The 19,986-nt window shown below is 37.7% G+C and overlaps 1 protein-coding gene across 4 annotated transcripts in view; it reads left to right on the forward strand.

Annotated features, from left to right (window-relative positions):
• The window catches only part of CSNK1A1 (casein kinase 1 alpha 1), a 45,917-nt gene extending 30,298 nt beyond the window's left edge, over window positions 1-15,619 (forward strand). For 2 of the 4 annotated variants that reach the window (XM_044454407.1, XM_044454410.1), the window contains 2 exons: window positions 1,022-1,170; window positions 12,342-15,619. In XM_044454407.1, the coding sequence (XP_044310342.1) occupies window positions 1,022-1,170; window positions 12,342-12,349 (157 nt within the window). In that variant the 3' untranslated portion in view covers window positions 12,350-15,619. Of the gene's footprint in view, window positions 1-1,021; window positions 1,176-12,341 lie in introns of those variants that run through there. The other 2 variants (XM_044454409.1, XM_044454408.1) reach the window with 2 other exon arrangements.
• The last annotated feature ends 4,367 nt before the right edge of the window (window positions 15,620-19,986 follow it).

The raw sequence follows: 19,986 nt of genomic DNA on the forward strand, positions 1-19,986 counted from the left end.
TGCCCTTTTCTAGTGTTTTAATGTATTTTAAACTATTTTAAATTAACTCTAAATTCTTTTAACATTGTTCTGTGTTATTTGTTTTTATTATGTTGATTTGTTTTATTTTATACACTGTTGTAAACCAGCCAGAGAACTTTGGCTGCAAGGTGGTATAGAAGTGAAATTACAAACAACAAGAAGACATGATTCCTTTAAGAACAAATCTAATCTTTGAACAAATAGGAAAGCACTTTTATCTTGGGGGCCTCTTCTTTAGCTCGATTTCCAGGAGAAAGGAGCCAATAAATAATAACAATAACTACAATAAATTACCATCTGTCACGCCACATTTTTCATTCATTTTGGGTGCATAAACATTTGCCCCAAAGGGAAGACTGGATAAAGTAGACAGGTTACAAACATAAAGGTAGTAAACCTTTAAGGAAAAAGGCTTGCTGGAGTAACACACTAAAATGATTTTCATTCCAAAACCTTTTGTAATTAAATAAGGTTCAGCCTAGATTGTGCTGGTAAATTGTGCGTTAAATTTACTATATGTACAAATAACTCTTGGTCATCCTTAGTTATCACAGCATCAGTGTAAACTATTGTAAAATGGTCAGGATTTTAAGGCTGTACATAGTTGGCACACTCACAAGAGCCGTTCCAACATCCCCCAAAGCTGCCCCTGATTGCTGTGGTGAATAGAGAAGCAGCCCCCTGGAGAAGGAGGAATAGCATGTGAAAGAAAGGGTTATTTCTTCCTCAGCATCCCCAAAGCAAGTAGACATTTTTTATACTTCATGTATGGAGTGCTCTGGATTTTCGCCAGCATTTCTACAACTGTAAATAACTGCCAAGTGATTTTCAGGCTTGCTCCAGGCAGATTTAATTTACTAAGATGCAACCTCGCTCAGTCTTCAAGGTGTTTTAGAAAACATGCTTAATTTTTAGTTTCACTAACACTTGCTTTGCATACAGCAGTGGTGCAGATATTATGTTTCAGTGATTATTGTGCTTTTTCCTTCCACCTCCCCAGGACTCTGAATCACCAATATGACTACACATTTGACTGGACAATGTTAAAGCAGAAAGCAGCACAGCAGGCAGCCTCTTCCAGTGGGCAGGGGCAGCAAGCCCAAACCCCCACAGGCAAGCAAACTGACAAATCCAAGAATAACATGAAAGGTTAGTAGCCAAGAACCAAGTGACGTTACAGTCCAAAAATAATAAACTCTAATTTGGATAATGTCAGTGAAGTTAAGTGTTAGATCAAGGAGGTCATTTAAAAAAATACATTTGGCTATTTAGTATTAAAAAAAACGGACGTCCTTGGAAAATTTGACTACTAACTTTAAACCAAGTGTCCTTGTTTTTCATATCATTTCTTTGGGGATGTTGGGTCATTTTAACCACTGCATCTTTTGCTCCCGCATTAACCTCTCTTCAAACCAAAATGGCTTGGTGTTGGGAACTTGATAAATAGTATCCAAAATCCTAGACCTAACACTTTAAGGGGAAGTCTGCTGTTGACTTTATATCGGGCCAGTCTGTTGATGCTTTGGGTATCTTTGCTCCTACTATCCAAAATGAAGATGGAAAGATAGGCATGACTTTGTTTGAAGTTCTGCTAAAGCACTTATGTGATGGATTTTTATTCCTTGGCATAGATAGTGTCAATTTTCCATCTTCAATTACAAATCCAGAGATGAATTCTCCTACAGGGTGAATAAATAATGGGATTTTAAAATGTAAAATGATATATTAATCTTGGTTATAGTAAGCACTCTTTTTGGAAATGTGGTTTTGAATGAAATCTGGGTTTAATCAACTTGTTAAAACACATGAACTTCCAAATCCCTGAATGAATGGTTAAGTTAAGGGATTTTTTGGTGTGTGAAGAATAAACCATGGATTTTTTTATTTTATTTTTTCCCCTTTTGACCTAAGCTTTATAAGGCATTGCCCTGTATTATATTTTATGGGCTTTGTGACTAGAGATGGACTTTCTTCCATCTGCTTGGTTCTCTGCTTGTTCCCTAGAATGGTGCTCCCAAGATTAGAGGCTTTAAGGGAGACACACAGGCTGAGGAAGAGCTGGAGTAGGCATCAGGCAGTACAAATGGTATCTAAAAAAGTTATGAGGCAACAATTGGGGTTTCAGTGGAGCCTCTTCTACAGCAAAGTGCAGAGAGAAGCAAAATGGCACATGCTGAGAAGGCTGCTAATCTAGGCTGCAGTGGGATGGAGAGTGACTTTCCTAAAAAGCTTGCAGAGAAGACAAGGAATGTAACTCTGCAAGGCAGGCTATAAGTAAAAAGGAAATTATTTTGAAGTAAATATTTTTCCCCTTGTCATGAGAGACAGGAATAACAGGCAGAACAATGGACTGCATCTTTTCCAAGCCAAAAGAAAAGAAATGAGCGTTGTCAGATGCTGAAGGGAATAGTATAAAAGCTCTTCAATTTCTAATGTGCCCGATGTATTTCAAGTGTAACAACTTTGTCAGAGGCTCTGCTTGTCCCTACTTTTTTCTTGAATAAGCTGGGAGAGGAATTGTCCATGATGAAGGCACCATGGAGGACAGAAGCACAATTAGGGTTTTAGATGGGAGGTAGTCTAGATGTCCGTCTTTTCCCAAGAAGTAGCTTCTTGAAGCATAAAACTGAGGTGTGTTTGTGAAAAGAACAGCTGCTCTGAAGATGAGGGACAAAGTCCCTATGCTTCTGTCTACTTATACTTAACATGGTGGAATAAAAGTAAACTTGCTAAAGTTGTGTTGTATCCTGATGTCCAGAAAGGATGAGATGATTTAATGAGAATAAGTGGGACAAACTGTTCTTACTGAAATGATAAGCTTATACTAGTGACAAAGGTATGGCAAGTTGTCATGAGATTTCAGCCTTCAGTTATTGGGTACAGGAGGCAATACCACTTGTTCTTTCCAGGTTCACCCACTTAATTCACTTGAGTTGTCCAGCATTCCTATTTTATGCTCTCCAGCTCACAGGGCATTAAAAATTGTCGCATTTTTGTATTATAAGTATCACTGTTGCCAGCTGAACAACATAATTGATTGTGTTCTTGGTGAAATGGAAAAGTAATCTTAGCCTTTACATCTGAAAATCTTAAAACCCTTCTTGGTCAGTGTCCTGGAATGATTTCAGAGGGAGGATAAAATGTCTAATATTCCAGTTCCATGAACATGTCCACAAAGAATGCTGCAATGCCAGGGGAATACAGGCTAGAGCAGAACTTTAGCCTGTTGACTATTTTGTTCTTTGAGATAAAGCAGAGGAGCTAATTGAGAATGCAACTCAAGGGAGGAACTGAATGTAGATATTCACTGTCCATCATCCAAGGTTGGATACAGTTGGGTGTGGCAAAGAAGACCTTTTGCAAGTACTAGAAGTATGTAGAAGACTATTTTGAAAAGGAATTTGAGGTAAAACAGAAGAAGGAAAATTGTTAAATGGAAATAATGCAACAAAGATGCAAGACTTGGTTGTGAGAGCACTGTGAAAGATGTTGCTTAAAAGGAAAGAACTAAAAATGATGTGATCGTTTCTGGACAGTCTGAATTTAACTGGTTGGCAAAGTTTGCAATATTCTTTTGGTGGTATCCAAATATAAATGATGGTTATAACAATTGGGATTGGGCTATTTTAGAGTTAGAAAATACTGAATTTATGGGAATATATTAATTACATTTCTATAGCATATGTTAATCAGTATAATTGAGCAACCTAGTAAATAATCGCTGTTTAAAATCTCAATTTTTATTGATCATTGTGATTTTAAGTTAATGCAATTTGGATTCTTATCAGGGTAGTTGCTGAAAATCAGTTTATAGTTAACTACAAAATTCGAACTGGCAGCTTTGCTCATGAAAGCTACCTCTGCCCAATTTGAGCAGTCTCTTCCCATCCACTCACAAAGTCTACAGCATGAGTCCTCAAACTAAGCGCCCACTGCTGGCACCTGTCAACTGGCCCCCTGTTGAAAAAGTTTGAGGACCCCTGGTCTACAGAGTCCCCTTTGCCTCTCTGTAGCATTTCAAGGAACTATAGAGATTACTGCATGGAGGAAAGGGGGCAAGTCTGCTTTTGTCAGCTCCATTACATAAGGCTGAGGATCCAATTGAGTCCATTTACAGCAGACAGAGCCACTGAATAAGAAGTTAGAAATGCTGAGTATTCTTACTGTAAGGGAGAATCTCAACCTTTTTTGAACATCTCTTGTTCAGGAACACAGCAACTCCATAGACTATAGTAGCTATCCTGTATTTTTAGTTTTATCCTAGTTTAACTCATTCCATATATCTTGAAACGGTCATCATTGTTGTATTTTCAAATAGATATGGCAACATGTGCAGTTTAAGCAAATGCACTGGATGAGATGACTTGACTTTTAACTGTTCTTGTTTTAGGGTCCAGTTGAAGCATATGTAACTGTAATAATCTATTTGCAACATTTACAGCTTCATAATCCTCTGTTGGCACCACCATAACCAGCTGTGTTAGAATTTAAGCATGCATCACATGGGATCAAATGAGAAATCGTCATCTAGTGAATAATAAGATGTTCTCAAAATTGTAACTGAGGAAAGACATGCTCTATCTGTGCAACTAGCCCTTTCATCAGGTCCTTTTTTTTGTCCAAAATACAGCCTTTATTGGCACAGTTCAGTCGGTATCACAAGACTGCTCCATCAGAAAGGGCAGGTGTCGATGAAAACATACTGCATACAGTGTTTATGAAAGAGTGGGAGTAGCTCATAGAATACCCAGTGGTGAACTTGGTTAGTTTGTCTGAGTAGAGCAACATCTGCAGTGATATTAAAATATGCACATCATCTCAAAGCAAAATATGAAGTTAGTTTCCAAATATCTAATAACAGTAGAAATGAGAGTAAAAACTATGGGGTCTATAACATTATGGCATGCAATATTTCCAGTTTAGAAAAACTAAGAAATCTGCATGATGATGGAAACATAAATGGTTGCAGGTTGCATCTATTACCTGTTATGTTGCCCTCTTATTTGGGAACAGTGGGATTTCTGAGTAAATATGCATAAGATCAGGCTTTTAACCTAAGAGATATATTCTTTGGAATGTAAAAGAAAATGTTGAAATAGCAGAATATTTCCACAACTATTTTTTTCCGATTTATATCCTGCCTTTTTCCTACAAAGGGCTCAGGACAGCTTACATCATTCTCCTCCTCCATCTTATCCCCACAACAACAACCCTGTGAGGTAGGTTGGGCTGAGAGTCTGTGACTGGCCCAAAGTCACCCAGTTGGCTCCATGGCCAAGCTGGGACTAGAACCCAGATCGCCTGAGTCCCAGTCCCATGCTCTTAACTGCTCCGCCACACTGGCTCTCTATTTCTGCTTCATCTGTTGTTTCAGTTACAGTGGTTTTACTTAACCGTGGTTGATCATGGTCCAGAAACAAGATCTGATGCACTGGAGTGTAGCCCAGTCTGGGAAAGCTTGTCCTGCGTCATGCCATGAGCCTCACATGTGGCCACACACCCTGTCCCAAGTCTGGTACCCACCCCATCCATTCCAGAGGGTGGCACACCATTCTGGGCCAGCTGTAACAGCAGATGGAAAGGGAAGCATTCCCTCTGCGGTTGTCTGTGGAGAGACCTAGTGCTGCCTATGCAGGTCTCCTCCCACTCACCTGGTCCCCCTTGTGTCCATCTGTGATGCAGTAGGCTCCAAAACAAAAAAACCCATTTAATTATTGATGGCAAGCTTGCAAATAATCAAATCCGCAAAAATGAAACCTGCAAAAGTCGAGTTTCAACTCTTTATTGTGTTCACTACTATCCACAGTTTCAGGCATCTGCTGGGGGACTTGGAACCTATCCCCTTGTGGATACAGGAGCCCTACTTTATATTTTCAATTGTCCAAGAAGATATTGTTATGTACAAGCCTCTTAACAATAGAGCTACTGAAGAAAACATTTTTGATGTTATAAATATACATAAATATACATCATGCCCTCCCACAAAAATGGTGGCTATCTCTAACCTCTCCCCCCCCCCAAATTGTGAGAAACATGAGATACACTCACCATGAGGACAAAATATATGAGGCTTGCTACCATCAAGATAAAGAGCAGCATTCCAAACAGTGCAAGGTCTGCACTTTTTTAATACATTGAATTTTTTTTCCAAAATCTAACTTATTTTAAAAATTGTTATATATTTTGTATTGTAAATGATAAAATATATTAATACCTATGTTTTATGCATTTATGACTTACTAAACTTTTTAAAGCCGTCATTACATTTCCTAGTCCATGTGTATCATCTGTGATCTGCAGTAGGCCACAAAACTCCAAAAATAATCCCATTCAGCAAACTCACAAATAATCAAATCCATGAAAATGAAACCCACAAAGTTGAGGTTCAAAATTCACTCTCTCTTTATAGATATATATGGAGAAATGTGGACTTTCTTGGGATTTATGTTTTCACATTTGTACCAATGGAGCAATATATAAGCCGCCTAGGAAGGCCTCAGCAATTATAGGTGGCCTACAAATATATGTAAATAAGTAAATATTTATTGGTAGCAAAAAAAGGAGTTGTATCAAAAATGCTACAGTAGCCCCAATGTTCAACTTTCTCATTGTCTGTACCACCATGCTCTCATTGTGAAACAAATTCCAGGAAAAATATAAGCTGTTTTAGATAATGCTGTGAAAATCATTAGTTTTACCTAATCCAGAGAGCTAAACTCAACATTATTCTTATTACTCTGCAAGGAGCTAGCTAGTTCTCCCAAAACAGAGGTAGGGTGACTATTCCGAGGAGAAAAAATTGAGCAGATTTTATGAGCTGAAAGACATGGTAATTTTTTTTAAACTCAGCTGAAACAGGATTGTTGCTCAAAATTACATGACAACATATGGATTCAGATTATGGCTTACTTTGCAAACAACATAAATGCCTTAATTTTAAATTTTAGTTTATGGATTTCATACATGCAAAAAAGTGTTTTGAAAAATTGAGTGACTTCCTAATACAAAATGCCCTGAACCTTCATAAAAAATGTTCAGGAATACATAATAGAGCTTTTGTTCAATCTAAAAAAAACTATTAGAGAATATTTTCCATTACAATCATACAACTGGATTAAAAATCCATTGGATCACTGTCAAAAAGAATATCAGTGAAAGAGAGGAGACCATTAGTTGATGTATATACATGTTTCATCTTAAAAATTAAGTACCAACAGGAAGAACATACTGCTTTTTGGTAACAGATTTACAGTGAATATCCTGAAGTGGCTTGATGTGCAGTAAAGATTAATATGCCTTTTGTTATAACTTGTTTATGTGAAAAGGCTTCTTCTGTGTATGCAGTAATGAAAACAAAATTCAGGAATAAAATTGATGCGGAACCAGAAATGCACTTACCATTTTCATCATTAACACCAGATTTTGATTTTCTTTGTGACAAAAAGACAAGCACATCCAAGTCATTAAAATGAAGTATAAATTTTCATATTATTTGCTATTTTATATTATGTATCCAGTAAAGTTAGTATTATCTGGTTACTAACTAGTAAAAAGTTAATGAATGTATAGGTTGTTTACATTGTGTGAAATGTATTATCGCTATATTAAGTGTAACATTTAGTTCAAGTAAAATGTATTACATGAAATGTATTTATTACACTGATTTGTCACATAGGGAAGGGATTCTTGGATATCTCAAGTTGAAAGACCACTGTGAACTAGTTCCATCTGGGAAACATCTTTCTTGTAATAGTAATGGATGGTATCTGGAGGGGGAATGGGGGCTGACCTAATAATGTCCGTACCTTTGAAGGAGAATGTAGTTTTATTTTTTTTTTTCTAATATTTAGTTTGGTTCAGTACATAAATGGTCTGAAGGTAGTTAGACAAGATGGTCATGGAAACATGCAGAAGTGGTTTTCCAAACAAAAGGTCTTTTGTCTACAGGGATATCAGTAACCTAGATACAAGATCCTGGATACAGTGTTTGTGTTCAGCCCTTTTCAGGCCCTCTGTGCTAACCAGTCTGACCTGATTTGAAAGTGGCTAATTCATCTCTGAAAAAGCGAGTTTAATAAATGGTATATCCTATGCCCAGAATGTGTTACACAAAGGCACTCTAAATTAGAAAGAGACAGTGTAATGTGTATTGTTATTCCAGTTATATTCCTTTTTTCTTCCAAGGACTCCATGGTGGATTACATGATTCCATTTTATCCTCACAGCCGCCTTGTAATATAGTGTTAGCTTGAAGCTATTGACTGGCCCAAGGTTACCGGTCAGTTACATTGCTGAGTAGGGACTAGAACACAGATCTCTCAAATCTTGGTTCAGCAGTTTTACCACTATGCCACATTGATTCTCACTGTTAACATGTAGCGCTTATGATATCTGAGCAGTACTTTTTGTTTAGCATAAAAAGAAACTGCTTAAAAAGCTTGTTTTAATCAATTGGAGAACATCAGATGAAACGCAGGAGATTTCAGCTCTGTGTATACATTTAGCTTGCTCATGTAAATGTTAGAAGTAGAGAAAGGAAAATGGATGGGCATGCAAGTGTCAACCCAGCATCAGCTTCTGCCTATTCAGTCCTTAACCATACCATGTTGAGAGGGAAAGCTTGAAAGGTTTTTTTGCTTGAACCTGAGTGCACAAGAAATCATCCTTTCCCAGCCAGGTAAATGTGCCTACTTAAATTCAAGTGAATGCAAAAGATGCCCCTTCAGATCCTTGCACTCAACATGGGAAGGTTAGAGATTGAGCAGACGGAGTTGGGGGAAGGCTTTGCTAGTGTGGCCATGTCTCTTCCCCACATGAGCAGGTTGAATGCCTATACGGAACTTTGCCACTCTGATATAGTATTCAAGAGATGCATTTGACATTACTGCATGGTTGGAAAGAAACTAGTATGTGCACTACTCCTTGAGTAATATCAAGTGCAGGAAAAACAACAGCAAGGCTGTGCCTGGAATACATTAAGAAAGCAATTAAAAGTTTTTCAAAGTTGCAACATACTGTTTTCTCTTCCTTCAATACTTCTGTATTAGTCAGCTTTTCTATTTGTGAGAAAAGGGAGACTTCTGGATATAAATATTGGGGGGGAGGTTATGATGAAAGTTGAGAGTGCAGACATTTGATTACTAGTACAGGGCCTAGTAATGCGTAGCATATGCAGTGTTTATCCAAGAGCTTTCATGGTGTCTTATTTAATCATTCAGCTTTGAATTAATAAAATACATGCCAATGACAATGAACCATTAGTAGGGCATAAACATGGTGCTGCCTGCTGCTTTGATCCTTCTTATTAGGGTTAATTTTGTGTTTCATATTGGTAATGACAGTCTGCAAGGGGTTGGCGGGCAAGTAGAATGATAATAGTTATGTTGTAAAGTTATCAATGTTGTTAAAATCCTGGAGCTTGTATACAAACCAAACTTTTTGGGAAATTGTAACTTGCTTAAAACAAAGGATTCTGTCAACTGAAAATCTTCCAAACTCTGTTCAGTTTTGAAAAGTTCTGTTCTGGAGACAATGGTATTTTCTGCCATATTTAACTTTGTACTTGCATTGTATGTATTGGACGTGGTATATAATGTTGATTCCATTGTATACAAAGCCAGGTTCAAGGAATGTTAACTGTTTGTCAAAGCAAGAAAGGATAAGGTTATTGGCTCCTGTTTAATTTTGGGGACTTTAAAAAAAATGAATTACAGAATTGTCAAGGGGCTAAGTAATTTCAAGCATAAATCCAGTTGGTCAATTGATGTCATCATTATGCTATTAATTGAAACTTGTAATTAAAAACTGAAGTTGTTTTGGAGGGGTTGCTGGGGGTGGGTTGTTTATTACTTCACTTTGTTTTTGCTTTGACACCACTGTGCTTATACAGTTTTTCCAGTTTGAGTGAAGATGAGAAACGGCAGTGCATATATAAAATGCCTATGTAGTAGCATAAAATCAGTAGCTGCAGAATGTAAATCCAGGACAGGTTTTTGTAACTGAACTGTACAAGTGATACTGTCGTTCATCTTGTACCTCTGATATCCATGTGAGTTCTGATAACTGATTTCAAGGAACAAAATTATTTTTCTTCAAATATTAGTACATATATTTGCTTTTAGTTACTAGCTACACCTGTGACTAGGCACAGAAATAACCAAAGCAACAAAGGTAGGATGCAGTGCTAATTAGAAATTAAGTTCTGCAGTTCCTAGCATTGCCCAGCCAGCTGCACTGGGGTTTTAAGACTTTTTCTTGCTGAAACATGCATAGGGTTACTTAATTTCTTAAAATTCCTACTGATTTGTAGAAAATGATAGGGTTAAAATCAATCTCTGAACGGTTCAAAGTCTGCATATAACAGCACTGGAGAGAACAGATTTGCAATGGTTTCCAGCTGAGGGAGCCAACCTTGCCAAAAGTTTCCAGTCAGTGGTACTTTTCTGGATGGTTCTGTACTTGTCCAGTTCATGTCCTTGCCAAGTTCTACTGATGAGAAGTTTCTTCAACAGCTGCTTCTCTGCCTATAAAGCAAGGTGGAATACAAATGGTGAGTCATCAGAACACATGATTTTGATACTGGTTTGCTGGTGTTGGAAACTAAAAGAGGAAGCAAAGGTGCAATTAGAAGGAGAAGTCTATGAATGTTAGTGTTTCTGCATGGAAGAGAAAGAATGCAGAGGTTACTGAAAGGTATTGTTTTGCTTTTTAAAGCAACTAGGTTGAGAATTATTCTAATTAGTTACCTCTGAGTAAAAAACAATAAAACCTATATTGTTCTAAATAGGAATTTAGAACAATTAACCAAAATTGCAAAATTTGAGGGGCTATTTAATTACTCATAATGTAGGATGTCTGGCTTTTCCTGACTAATGTACAATAAAGCCCTCTCAGACCTTAGTTTCTCGCAGCATAAAGTGCTCAGTAGGCCTGGGCCTTTTGTGAAGTTCCTGCTTCCTTCAAGAATCTCTGCCCCACCCTCAGTTAGACCTTTAGGAGCCTGCTGCTGATCAGATTTATTCTTTGTGTCTTGTTAGCCTGGTCTCTCCCCCCTCCCCTCCGTACTCTTCCCACCTGTCGATACTTGGCTCTCTCTCTCTCTGACTTGCAGTCACTCCTGTTTGCAGGCTCTGGACAAGGTTTTATCAAGCACACTATCTCTTTCCTTTTATATAAACTGTTTTATTTATGAAGCTTTTACCTTCACAGCTGGCCCATAGATGAATGCTGTTTGATTGGTGAACAGCAATAAAAGTAGCAGCTCTGGCTGTCTCATGGATGAAGGGTGATTGTTATCTAGAATATGGTTGCTTCCTAGATATTACTTACCTCTAAAATTATTTTAATGAACTTTCTACTCTTGATGTCCTGCCTCAATATATTGAGATTTAGTATTTCAATCTATAAGCTCTGCGACATTAGCCCATACTTGGGATCTCTAGTAGATTTAATAGATTCCTTTTGGAAGCTCCCAAAGAATTTTAATTCAGTTTAGTAAATCACTATGCTAGATAGTGTGGAACTGGGGGTCCAATTTGTGGCTCCCTGGGTGACTTAGGGCCAGTCACTCTCAGATTAACTTACCTCACAGGACTGTTGTGAGGATAAAATATAAGCCATGTTGCATTCCTTGCAAGAAGAAAAAAAGCCAGGATAGAATTGCAATGTAATAATAATCTCAGTTTAGAATAAATGAGCTACAGTGTGGTGCTATGCATGAATTAGAATTTCAAGGTGTAGTTGCTTTGTTTTTTTAATCTAAAGGATGGATGTATTTACTTGTTTTCAGATTACTTTTTGGTAAGGAGATATAAGGGGGACTACTTTGAATTTTACAGTGACGGTTGGTCTAAACTCAAAGTCTTCACTTTGAGTGAAGATAATTGACATTGTAATATGCCAATATATTTAAATGTAACTTGCTAATAGACAGATAAAAATATCTAACGGTTGGTATGGTTGGTAGTCCTGGCATAAATGATAATTCTTTAATACATATTTCAGTAATGGCATTTGAACTGTTTGTGGTATTATAAGCACTAATGAGTTGTTGAGGCTGATGGTTAATAATGGTTTTACCTTGAGAGAAAAGAAAGGATTCTTGCATGCCTTTCTCTTGTTGCACAAATAGGACACGATTACCTTGGGGAAAGCTGCTATCCTATGATAAGCTCCTATTAAGTACCAACAAGCTTGGAAATAAGTCTTAACTGTGAATGGGGTAGCATTTTTTCAAAAGATGGTCATAACTGCTTGTTTAAAGCCTCCCACTCCATTGGTTCTTTATTTCCAAATATCAAAGTGTTTTGTTTGCTTTCCAGGTTTTTGAACATGAAGAAGAGGACAGATGAAGCAGAGCAGAATGGAGCAGGATGTATCACTCCCCAATCCTAGGAATTTTAGTTCATAAACACACTTGCCAGTGGTTGTGGGCAACCATCTACTTGATGTAAAGAACTTAATTTCGGTATAAACTGGCTCTGGGCAGCGCCTTTGATGCTGCACTTTTGAGTTGTAGCAGCTGTAATTGTGAATATTACTGAGATAGTTGAACATGGTGTCCAGTTTTCTATTGCATTTTTTCAAGTGGAAAAGTTAACTGAATGGTTGACACACAAGTGGTGGAGAGAATTGTGCATATGCCAATTTTTGTAACCTTTTTACTTTGAACTACACTGCTTATGAGATCTCATTGTTTTGGAAGAATGGCATGAACAAGTCTTCAGGAACAGTTGTGATAAATGTAAATGCTCACAATTGTGCACTCTTTCTGGGTATTCCTCCCTACTTTTGAAAGTTGTACACTTAAAACATTCTTAAAATTGCTGGTGTCTGAGTGACATACAAGCCAGCTGACATGGTAGTAACCAAAGATTCCAGTTTTTAAGCATATGAAAGACTCTGCCTGCTTACCTGTGCTAGAAGTAACAGCATCTAAAGTGAAGACTTAAGAGAAACTTAGCGACTACTAGATTATCTTTAGGACTCTGCATTAACTCTATAATGTTCTTGGTATAAAAGGAGAAACAGCATATTTGTCACAAATTTAGTTAACATCTTACAACTGAAACTGTATGTAAGTTGCTTAGATAAATGTAATCACTGTAAACATCTATATGATCTGGGATTTTGTTTTTATTTTGAAATGGGAGCTTTTCTGTTTACAAGTTCATTAAAACTAAACTGTTTCTGTAAGAATATAAGTTTTTTTTAATTTGCCTTGATAATTTGCAATCTAAATTAGACACCACCCTTTTTTAAAATAGGCAACTACAAGGCCATTTGTTAAAGCAAAAGTCCTATTTCTTAATCATTTTAGATCTAGTGTTGTAACTCTTCCTCACTTTTGTTTTTAAATAAATTTTGTATTTTTTTTCTTGATGGGGAGGGGCACTCTTGCATTTTTATAATCTGTTGCATTGATACCCAGCCCGCTGTAACAAGAGACTGAACAAAAATAAAGGCATTTTCAGACCCATCACAGCAGCTCACAAGTCTTGCTGTTATCTTGCATTGGCTGGACTGACTTGCAAAACTAGCCTTGCAGGTTTAAAATGGGAGCATGCAAAGGGTTTTAAAAAGAAACTTTTCTTTCACGTTCTTGTGAAGTGGATATGACCAGATCTACTCTTGTTCTGAGGAGCCTCTTGGTGTGCAGTGTTCACATTGGTTATTGGTTACTGCCTTAGGCTATCCTTCTCACTTTAATCCAGCTGAAAGATCTTCTGCTGCTGGTGATTCGTCTAACAGTGTAACTTATTCCTTTATAGCATGTCAGAATAAATTTAAAAAGTTGTCTGAAAATGCTGCCAGATGCCTATTGTGTACATGGTTTTTATGACTTTTAGAACTATATAATGGGTACGGGTTGCAATGCATATTTTACTGTGGGACAGTAAATAATAGATTTTAGCCATGCAAATACATTCCCAGAGGACATTTTCAAGATACAGAGTCTGCCATCATTCACGGTTTGGGGAGTATTATGTGCAAATTAGCTCAGGTGTGTTTCATTCTTTTAAAAGGAACCTTTGATGCTTCCAGCACTTACTCAGATTTTGTATCTGTAATAAATGTAATCTTCACTTTCTTTCGTAACCTGAAACTGAGCAGAAGCTTTCTGAATTTTGAAGGATGGGCAGTTCAGAGACCAGGCATAGCTTATTGTACATTCAACTGTGAAAGAAAGTTAAGCCATACTAGTGAAAGATGAGCAACAGGTAGAACAGCTGATAGGGCATTGGGAGGTGAAAAAGCACGTTGTCCTCTAACCCTCTCGGTTATTTCCAGCTATGTGGAGGCAACCCTTAACATTTTTTTACAGTACCTGAATCCCTGCTTTAGGCCAAATCTACTTGCTTTGTTGTGTTTAATGAGGGCTGTCAGGCTGGCCATACAACTAGAGAAGTTAATACTGGCAAAATGGTTTTTGCTTATGCATCTTTCATTAGGTCATTCTTGATTTTACAAAAATGTTTCCAAATTACTCGTAAGTTGGCATTCAAGTTGAATGTTTAACTAAGGCTATAACCTAATTGAAGGGCTTTTACTCTAATAGTATAACCTCTACTAACTTAAGTTGGCACAAGGTGTCTATTGTTAATTTTTTGAAGAATACTTTTAAGATGCCTCCTCTAAAATTATGCCTGTGAAGACATGTGTTTGTGCAGGTAATCTTTTAACCATTCTCTTTATGTAGAAGGGGTGAATGCTATCAACAGTTTTTATAAGAAAAAACTAACTTGAACTGGCCAAATAATTGTAGGTATCTGTTTAGGAGATCTGAGGATTTTTAGTCCATTAACAAGCTGACCTCACTGGCTGAAAGTCATAGCCTTATTAACCATGTTTCTTTCATCAAGTATCCTGAAAAGGAAGTGTGCTGATAAAACTGCCATTTTAGAGAGCTACTGCTGGTCATGTAGTTGCTATCAAGTAGTTATTTGTCTGAAACAAATATCAGCAAATAACAGAATGATGAATTAATCCACTATCAAATTTAATTGTACCCACGCTACCACATTTTGCTAGGAATCAACTGGTAATTATAAAAATGATAGATTTGTCTGACTATCTTGGAAATATGTGGCACCAAGCTTACAGTTTCCTTAAGCATCTTTTTAAAAATTCAACAAATATAGCAGAAATACCTATTTCCATTAAAAACATAGCCACAGCCACATTATTCCTTAACCGTTCATATCAAGACCATGTTGTTACCATTCTTTCATTTACAGAGGATTAGCAATATGTTAGTCTGCTGAGTCATTGATTCTTGTGGCACCTTAAAGACCATGTTCGGATGAAATAAAGTGTGTCTTTGCTGCCAGAAAGCTATCAGTGGAATGGGGAAGTTATACCCCTATGTACTTCCAAAACCTGTTCTGTAGTGTTGGGGAAGCAGCCAGAGCAGATGTGGGGCTGCTGGGGGGAAGAAAGGAAGGGAATGTTCCTTTCTGCAAGCAGATCCATTTGTGCAAAGTTGGATGTAAACCTTTTGTGGAGTAGAACCCAGTTCACCTGTTGCGTTCCATGCACCTGAAGTGGGCTGTAGTCCATGAAGGCTTTTTCCATAATAAAATGTATTATTTTTAAGGTGCTTCAAGACTCTTTGTGTTTTTCTTTATAGACAACCTGTATGCATATGTTTGTGCAGTAGTTAGAATTACAATGTGCTTGCTTTAGCTTGTATAATGGGATGTTAGGGTCGCCAGAACTTTTAAGTTCAGAGTTTGTATCTGATACTTCTGGACTGCTAAGCATATGGTTAATGAAAACCCATTCATTGTGAACTGAGGTGTCTTAAAGCTTCATTTGTCCTTGTAAACTTGCTTAGTACTGAAATGGTATTGTCTGATACAACTATACTCTGCTGCTCTTACCCTGCTTTTAGATTCTTACTCTCCACAGTACCCTATTTTAAACAACAGTTACACTTTTTCAGTGTCTCTCTCTCTCTCTCTCTCTCTCTCTCTCTCTCTCTCTCTCTCTCTCTCTCTCTCTCTCTCATATATATATATATATATATATATATATATATATATATATATGAATGAGAGAATATGAAATTTTGTTGGAAGAAACAAATTGTCATTATGGCTCAAATGTATTATCATACAAAATGGTGTCCATTTTTGCTTTTGTGCATGAACATTCTAATTTGCTATTTAATTCTTTCCACCTTTACTTTGACCTGCTACATGGTATGCTACATTTGATTCCCCTCTTGCTGCCTAGAATTGTGTCCAAGCAAATTAGTTAATTAGTACCTTCATTTGGAAAGGGATGTGAATCATGGCTTTCCAGATGTTGGACTGCAACTGGCTTGTGCCCTAGTCAGTACAGCCAAGGGTGAGGGATGATGAGAGGTGTTAGTTCAAGGATGCATAGGGGGCCACAAATTCTCCATCCCTGCTTGAGAGAGAGTTTTCATTGGTGTCTCAATTTATGGGGCATTGCATCTTACAGTAGTAGAAACTCCATTTATAGTCTTAATTGGTTTGAGATGCACTGATCTGCCTGTGAAGTGGAATAAACAGAGTTCTTAAAATTGGTTAATTATGAATCTTGGAAATGTGGGAAGTAGCTCATTTGCTTTGAAGATCTGTTTTAAAGATTCTAAAACTACATTTGCTGAGGCTTCTGAATTTAATCCCTTTTTAAAAGCTGTTCTCAAAAATAAAAACTTGCAGCACCTCTTGAGATCTGCTTCTTCAGTTGCAAGGCTAGTGAGTGATAGTGTTGATGATCACAGAAATTGTGTTTTAAATGGCAAGCCTTTAACACCTGGCAGATTGTACTAGTAACTGTCAGATGCCTTGAAACTTAACTGTTTTAGAAGCAACATTGCTTCTGGAGATTGAAAGTAGCTCTGCTGGGAAGGTAAACTCCAGTAAGGTAAGTACCAAAAATACATTGATAATTTTTCTGCAAAACATTTCTGTGTAAAGCAGTGCAAACTTTCTAAAGACTGGCATGAAGTGTTACAACAATTCAGATATTTTAAATTGAATTTGTGTAAACATTTTCTTTACCATATTCATATACTGTTCCATACCATATCTAACCAGATTCTGGAGCAGTAAACAACAAAGATAAATGGAATAACACAAGATTTTCGTTTGTTCACATATTTATTTTGAAAGCTTTTATAAACCATCCCTACACTAGCGTCTCAGTAGTAATACCAGAAAAAAACATGACTCTTCAGTTGGGGAAGGCATGTTGAATTAAATCAGAAACAAAACAATGTTGATGCCTGCCTGATACCCAGAGGCTCAGAGTTCCATCTAGGGAGCTAACCAAAGGCTCTATTCTGGAAGGTTTTCAACCCGGTCATAGGTCCTTGCAGACCCACCAAGAGTGCTTCATCTGTTCACCTTCATGACCCTCTAGGTTGGAAAGGGAGAAAGGACTCTAGTATCCTGGTCCTAAGTTGCTTAGGGCTTTAAGCAGCAGTAACAGATCCTTAAATTTGGCATGGCGGTAAGTGCAGCTCCCTCAACAAAGGAGTTCTAGGTTGAAAAGAGGCAGCTGCTGAGCCTTAAGGGCACCCCCCTATAGAACACATCACAGTAGTCTAGTTGTGAGCTCACGGGTGCCTGTGTCACTGTGGCCCAGCTATCCCTGTCCATAAGAGGCTGCAGCTGGCATGTGACTCAGAGCTGGTCAAAGGCACTTAAAGCCACCATGAGTTCAGCGACAGTGATGGATCTAGGAGTTCACCCAAACAAGGAACCTGGTCTTTCAAAGGATGTGAAATCTTATCCAGAACAGACAATAAACCCATTTCCTGGACTCCAGAGACTTGAGATTGCAGTGTTGGGGACTCAAGTTGTGCAACGTGGACTTGGGAGCAATAAACAAGTGACTCAACTCTAGATTTCTACATTTTTTATGACCAAGGTGCTCCAGGCCTTACCATGTGGCAGGCTATCCTGGAAGACAGGCCTGAACACAGCAGAAATGGTGGGAGGGAGGGCACTTCAAAGGAGCAGGGGCAGGATAGGGATTTTATTTGTTTCAGTAAATCATGAAGTAAAGGACTTCAATGCATCACAGAGAGAGATGCAGATGGGAACTGGAGGGGGGTGGTTACAACACCACCACCTCCAGTTTTTTTCTGTTAAAGTTGGCTGTTGAGACTTAAGGGACTTGAAACTTGACTTAAATTTCTTGCAATGACTTGAAACTCACATGAGACTTAGCTCAAGACTCGGTGTAAAGGACATGAACATATTACTGTCAAGACTGTAGTCTGAGGTGTTCCACCAATGGAAACATCTGTCAGAAAAATCAGGAGGGAGATAACTGTCCCTAGAAGCCCTTAGACTTCTTTGAAATACACTCTGGTCAGCTAAAAAATTAGCAGATGTTTAGATGGTGCAAGGACAAAAGAGGGAGAAAGACCTGTCACACGTTTGAATTCTGGGTTTAACCCTATAGTTCTTTATAATGTCACCAGGGTGTTTATGTGGCTGTAGCTGACAATGGTATTTTAAAATACTACATTTTTCTTAAGGTTTTAGAGGGAACTGAATGCTCTTTCAGTGGCTCAGTGAATGGTTTGCAAGTTCCTGTCACAGGGATGTACACCTTTATCACTGATATTTTTAGAATGTGCTTTTCAGCTACTTTTAAGAGCTAGAGGTAGAAGGTTTATAGCACTTTGGCCTGTGTTAGCAAAGGAGTAGTGTTATTGTACTTGATTACAGCTTACCATAGAGAAAACCAAATTATTTAATTGAGAGGGCTAACTCCAACTAATTACCTATGTTAGTTAATTGCCAAAATACTACTTCTGTGACTAAAATGGGGAATATTTAGTTATTACATACAACTTAAAGCAGGACTCAATAATATGATGCAGCCTGTAGATGCCCTCTTAAAATTTTAATTAAATACTTCTGTGTCCAAACTTTCTTGACACCTATTGTTGATATTTATAGGCATAAAATGGGCTTACTCTTTTTGCCCCTCTGTTACTTTCACAATGTGTGAACAGCATTTTAAGGTGAAAGAGATAAAAAGAAGCCAAACAAGCTGTATTGAAGTTCTTATCCTGTGCTGTAATTGGACAATCATCTTTACTCATAGTGGTTTCAAGAACCTGCCTTCAAAGTCAGTGTCTTGCTTAAATGCCAGCATCATTGACAATCTGGGATTTCAGGCTTTTAGAGAGCTTCAGGAAGCTGGTAACATTAAAAATGCACTGAGCATCCTAAAACTACATTTCTCTTGCACTTTGCGTTAAGTGGTTTCTGGTTTGCAGCCGAGGACTAGATAAATTACTGGCCCTTTGATCTGGGCCTGAAACACCAATATCAATATAGAAAGGCAGATTGTTTATCCTTTTTTGATAGTATCTCTTGGCTGCATCCGCCAGCAGCGCAGATGTCCTTGTTCTCCTGCAGTTTCCCTTGTGTTCATTAAGACCAAGTGGTCCAAGAGCTGCCCCCGTAAGTAAGGCAAGCATAATAGCACCCTCCTGTTCATTTTTCTCAACTGGAAGGTGCACATAGTCATCACGTCTAGTAGCCATTGGTTTTCTCATCCTCTATTAATTTATCTTAAAGGAAGGCCTTGAATGTGTGTCTGTAATTCATAAATGGTAGGGTATATGGGATATTTATTTATTTTAATTTATTTATTTACGATATTTGTATGCCATCATTTGCAAGAGCCTCAGGACAGCTTACACAAATAAAATTCCAATACATAGCAGTATATATGGTACTTTGTTCCCCCCAAAATAAGACCTAACTGGAAAATAAGCCCTAGCATGATTTTTCAGAATGCTCGTAATATAAGCTGTACCCCAAAAATAAGCCCCAGTTAACATCATCAGCCAGATGGACACATTTAGTACGTCCACTGCAACACAATTTGGGGTTTGGAGAGTTATGATGTTCCAGAAGATGATATAACTATTTGAATAAATGTAGATTTTTGTACATGAATAAATGT

Source organism: Varanus komodoensis, unplaced genomic scaffold, assembly GCF_004798865.1.
Source record: "Varanus komodoensis strain SLA01 unplaced genomic scaffold, ASM479886v1 scaffold7_3, whole genome shotgun sequence".
NCBI lineage: Eukaryota > Metazoa > Chordata > Lepidosauria > Squamata > Varanidae > Varanus > Varanus komodoensis.